The 5,310-nt window shown below is 36.8% G+C and overlaps 1 protein-coding gene across 1 annotated transcript; it reads right to left on the minus strand.

The window, feature by feature from the left end:
• Positions 1–514: 514 nt before the first annotated feature.
• Positions 515–1,981, minus strand: LOC125681005 (microtubule nucleation factor SSNA1-like). Its single transcript, XM_048920892.2, has one exon. The coding sequence runs from the start codon at positions 1,392–1,394 to the stop codon at positions 858–860; it is 537 nt and encodes a 178-aa protein (XP_048776849.2). The 5' UTR covers positions 1,395–1,981; the 3' UTR covers positions 515–857.
• Positions 1,982–5,310: the final 3,329 nt, after the last annotated feature.

A 5,310-nucleotide genomic window follows, 5' to 3' on the forward strand; every position in this document is an offset into this window, starting at 1 on the left:
TTTTTTAAATAACCAAAATCTCTGAACCTTAGACACTCGCGCATGGCTTTAAATATTTATGAGGTTTGATGGCGATTAATTTATTTTGTACCTGGTCTGTATTTCGTGACAAATTTACTATTCCGGTAAGAGTAAAGTTACACCAATCTTCAATATTTTAAGTGAAATCAATATATGTATATCAAATTCAGAAATATAAAAATCCATTTTACGGTTACAGTACTTCAGAAAAACTTAACATTTACACCCCCTGTAATAGTAAATATATAGATTTCATGTGAAATAATATGAAAACAAAAATAGAAAATTGGATCAAGATGTATGTTTGAAAGATTTCACCATTAATTAACGCAATCAGAATAGAACTCAATGTTACAAACATTGCAATCCTCGTGGATTTTGTCTCGAGTGAATTAATTAATGACAATAATTATATGTACATACAAAGAAATATTCTTACTACATGTGATTAGAGCTATGCATACGTATATATACAAAAATACCAGTAAAGAGGTTTTACTTTTGTATCTTTTATTTTGAACATGTAACATCCTACTGATAAATAGTGCTGTGACTCATTGTGTTGATATTCCAGATAGGCGGGTCGGTTCCTTTTTTTAAAAATTATTTCCATGTCATAACAGAATTACAACACTAATACACACAAAATCAAAGGCGGAGCCATTAGTGATCGAGGTTAAGGCTCAACCATAATGACTTTCTGCGGTATGTGTAAATGTTTGTACAAAATGCTATCCATCACCAAACCAACATCCATGAAAATGGACGCCTGAAAGTGTCAATCTTGTTGTACTATTTATCTGTAAATATGTACATGAAATCGAAATTTTTATACATCACTGTATAGAGGAATTTGTTCGCGAATCTTGATGGCTTACGTCGGTCCGCGATTCTCGTGTAGAATCTTTACGTCCGTCTGCTCTCGTTTCTCCTCTCGTGCTAAAACTCATCCTTGAGGAGCGCGCGGCTTGGCGTGAGGAAAGTGACGCGACTTCGCTTTCCTCCAGAATCACGCTAGGCGCGACAGTATTCACCGCTCGTTTGACGTTAGCGAGTAACGTCTGTTGTCCGTATAGAAGTCTGTGAAAAGCCTCGTCGTATTCTTTAAGCAATTCATCACATTCCACTTGTTGTTTCATCTTTTTGCACAAACTCTCATTCACACGAGCAATCTGTGACGTCAGCTGAAGAATGTCGCCCTCTAACTTTCGTTGTTCATCCGAAAGCGATAAGATATCCCTATGAACTCCATCTCTTTTCACTTTCATGTCATCGATACACTTGAGCAATTCCAAATTATATTTCTGAATAAAAGCATCTTCCTTCAAAGTCCTGGTTTCCTTTTCTTTTTTCTTTCTCTGTTGTGCAGCCATTTCTCTGAATTTGAGATGTACGTTATCCAGTAAGATTAATTTTTTTCCTCACTCGAATCCATTAAAAACACACTCCAAAACACAGTTATCGCAGTCCGGTCGCCTTAGCATCTGTCCTTAAAAGAGGCATTGTGATATTGTCGTATTGTGTTGTGAACATCGCTTATCTATGCCATGTTTAAGGTTCAGTTCTTATCATCGTATATAACTATTTAAGTTGACAAACCAAACACCCTCATAGACGGAAAGATACAATCGGCATTCAACTCCATAAAGCCCCCCTTTTTAAGTTGCTTGGGACGGTTAAAAGCTACAGGTCTCAAGCACCAAACAAACAAATCCATTGTGATTGCTTTATTAAGGAACATTTGATTTTGTCAGCATAAGGATTTAATTGTATCCTTCATGGGACGCTTGATCAAATATTTGTACAAATCCCGTGCAATCATCAAAATATGGTTATTTGTTCTATATCCAGGTGTCACTGTAATTAAATAGCGGAGTCTACTTTCCAAAATTTGAATAGATACGTGTGTGTTCTATTGGGAAATTGTAAACATCTGGATAACAGACTATTTCTAACCCCCCCCCCCCTCTCTCTCTCTTTAATCATTCAGTTTTCTTAAAAAGACATAAATATTGCATTTGTGCATGTTTATCCACCGTTCGGTAGTTCATAAATTCCCTTTAAGTTCATTCTGACAGATTTAGGAAGTATTCTTGTTATAAATATTTAAACCAACTGACGGGTATTTACAAAACAACTAAATCCCTTACCTAATCTATAAATCTACTAGCGATGTTTATCAAAATTGATTTTTGTGTTTTCGGAGAGAGAGAGAGAGAGAGAGAGAGAGAGAGAGAGAGAGCAAATAATGTGGATGGAATGGTTTAAAAGTCAAAAGTAAGGCACATTTTTCTCATGACATACTTGATTTTGTCTACTTGAATTTGAAATATCGTGCAATAAAAAGTCAGAGTAAAGTGACGATAACAGTGTTTAAGACAGAATTCAGTGTAGAAGTAGGGGGTGTCCATTTAGGGGCTGTTCAGGAAAAAACTGTCCAGAGAGAGAATATCCAGTGAGAGATTGTCCAGAGAGAGACTGTCCAGAGAGAGATTGTCCAGGGAGAGATTGTCCAGAGAGAGATTGTCCAGAGAGAGATTGTCCAAAAAGGGATTGTCCAGAGAGAGATTGTCCAGGGAGGGATTGTCCAGAGAGAGATTGACCAGAGAGAGATTGTCCAGGGAGAGATTGTCCATAGAGAGATTGACCAGAGAGAGATTGTCCAGAGAGAGACTGTCCAGAGAGAGATTGTCCAGGGAGAGATTGTCCAGAGAGAGATTGTCCACAGAGAGATTGTCCAGAGAGAGATTGTCCAAAAAGGGATTGTCCAGAGAGAGATTGTCCAGGGAGGGATTGTCTAGAGAGAGATTGACCAGAGAGAGATTGTCCAGGGAGAGATTGTCCAGAGAGAGATTGTCCACAGAGAGATTGACCAGAGAGAGATTGTCCAGAGAGAGATTGTCCAAAAAGGGATTGTCCAGAGAGAGATTGTCCAGGGAGGGATTGTCCAGAGAGGGATTGTCCAGGGAGGGATTGTCCAGAGAGAGATTGTCCAGAGAGAGATTGACCAAAGAGAGATTGTCCAGGGAGGGATTGCCCAGAGAGAGATTATCCAGTGAGAGATTGTCCAGAGAGAGAATATCCAGTGAGAGATTGTCCGGAGAGAGATTGTCCAGAGAGAGAGATTGTCCAGGGAGAGATTTCCAGAAATATTGTTGAGAGAGAGAGAGAGAGAGAGAGAGAGAGAGAGAGAGAATGTTCAGGGAGGTATCATTCAGGCCTGCCCTCCACCTCACTTTTTTTGAAAACGTACATGCTATGTTAGTTTTACATATAAAGAAGTTATTTTCACAGGCAAATTAAGATATATTGAATGACACCCCCAACGTTTTTGGTAGGTGTATTGATTAGTAAGAATGTAAGCTTGAAGTGATGAAATAAATCAATCGAAGAAGCCACCCCCTCCCCTTCTCCTCGGTTCAAGATTTCAAAGGTTGAGAATATTTTAGGTGTATCTGCTCGTCACATTTGTTTATTTGTTTTTGCAAGTTGAGAATATAAGACAATTCTCTGCCACAAATTGCGTTATGACGTCAAGCCATTAATCGAAACAACGTTGACCTTTCGGGAAAAAAAATTAAACTTATTTTTGTGACATTATTACCATATTAGAATAAAATGAATAGTGGTTGGACTCGGTTTGGCTTAATGTCTGGAATATCTTTAGCTGCAGAACTGTGGCTCTCTGGAAAAAAAAATGTTGAGACAAATCAGATCTCTTTCTGCAGCTAAAATATCTTGTACAATAAAAAGTGTCCCCACATTTTCCATATTTGATAACATTGTTTAGATGTTATTATCACCATTCATTTCATAATGTATAGTAGAAGAAGCTTAGAATATAGCTTCCAAGATGAATTTTCACAGTATTACTCGGTTTTTGTTCCCATGGCAACAGAAATACATGTAACTTTTTGAAAGTACCTTTTCAGAAAGTTCACGATTTAGCCTTTCAGAAAATATTTTACTTTATTACAAGTAAATAACACTAAAACTACACAGAAAGTGCAATATGTACAGGAAATGTGCTTATTACTCTGCTTTACAAAAATATGTTTTTCACAAACCATAAAGAACATTTTTCCTAATTCTATTGACAACAGTTTATGAAACATTGCTGATTCCGATAAACATGTGCTTGTGCACTTGCAAACTGACCCCCACCCCCCACCCCCACCCCCACTGTGTACTATTTCTATAAATAAATGATGCCTTATCAAGCTCTGGTGCAACTCGGTCTTTTCCGTCTATTCGATTGGATGGAAAAGCGGCCGAGCGGTGTTCCGATTGACTTGGGTGAAAACCTGTGCATTTCCCCATAGCATCCAGTTTTATCTTTTCTGCAGTCCACGCAAAAATTGTCTGTAAACAAACTATTCAACTGAATAGTTTGTTTACAGGAAAACATTTTATTAAATTACATGCATGTAAAATGTCTATAGGCTGTGCATCGTTAGTATCATATACGTATGTAGTTTTTGGTTGTTTTCTTTAAAAATTCAATGAAACATTTCTGTACTGTACATAACAGTTTTCTCGATTGATCGGGATCAACAGAAATATTAAACGATTTTTTACATGTATATCAAAGCTTTTGTTGATGCCAATCATACCAAAACAGATTAATCACATAGAATCCGTGAACACTATACGAAATTAAATAGATGCTGTGAAGCATGGGGTTTATATACGTGATTCTCTGTAGATTTAAGCTAAATTTGCATAGAGATCGATAGTTTCTTATAATGATACATAATTATCTATAAAAAGACTGTTTACTATATAGGATGCTGTCTCTTAAGGGTAATGTGATATATATATATATATATATTAAGTAATATAGTTCCTCGAAAAAGGCTGGGATGAACGGGGTTTTATTTGCTCTATGTTTAGAATTCTGAATACAAAACTTTCTTCCAGTCACGATAATTGGTGACTCTTGTACAAATGAATCATTTCTAGAACGAGTTTGGCTTTTAAAAGGGAGCATCCCCAAAGCTAATTGGTTTTACAAAACCATTTTGAAAATTATATTTATTATTACATTGTAAACTTACATTTATCTTGTATTTATAAGCGCAATGGAAACAGACAAGTTATTGGGTTACATTTATTTGGTGTTTATGTGGGCAAGGCTAATAACACAAACAAGTTCGGGCCTCCGAAACAACGGGTAGGCCCAGCAACATGCACAATATCAACAACATTCAACATTTCAATGCAAAATTCATCAAAACTTAATGTGACCTTTACCCTGGGAGATGCAGAAGTCATGGTCATTCAAAGAAT

Source organism: Ostrea edulis, chromosome 2, assembly GCF_947568905.1.
Source record: "Ostrea edulis chromosome 2, xbOstEdul1.1, whole genome shotgun sequence".
Classification (NCBI taxonomy): Eukaryota; Metazoa; Mollusca; class Bivalvia; order Ostreida; family Ostreidae; genus Ostrea; species Ostrea edulis.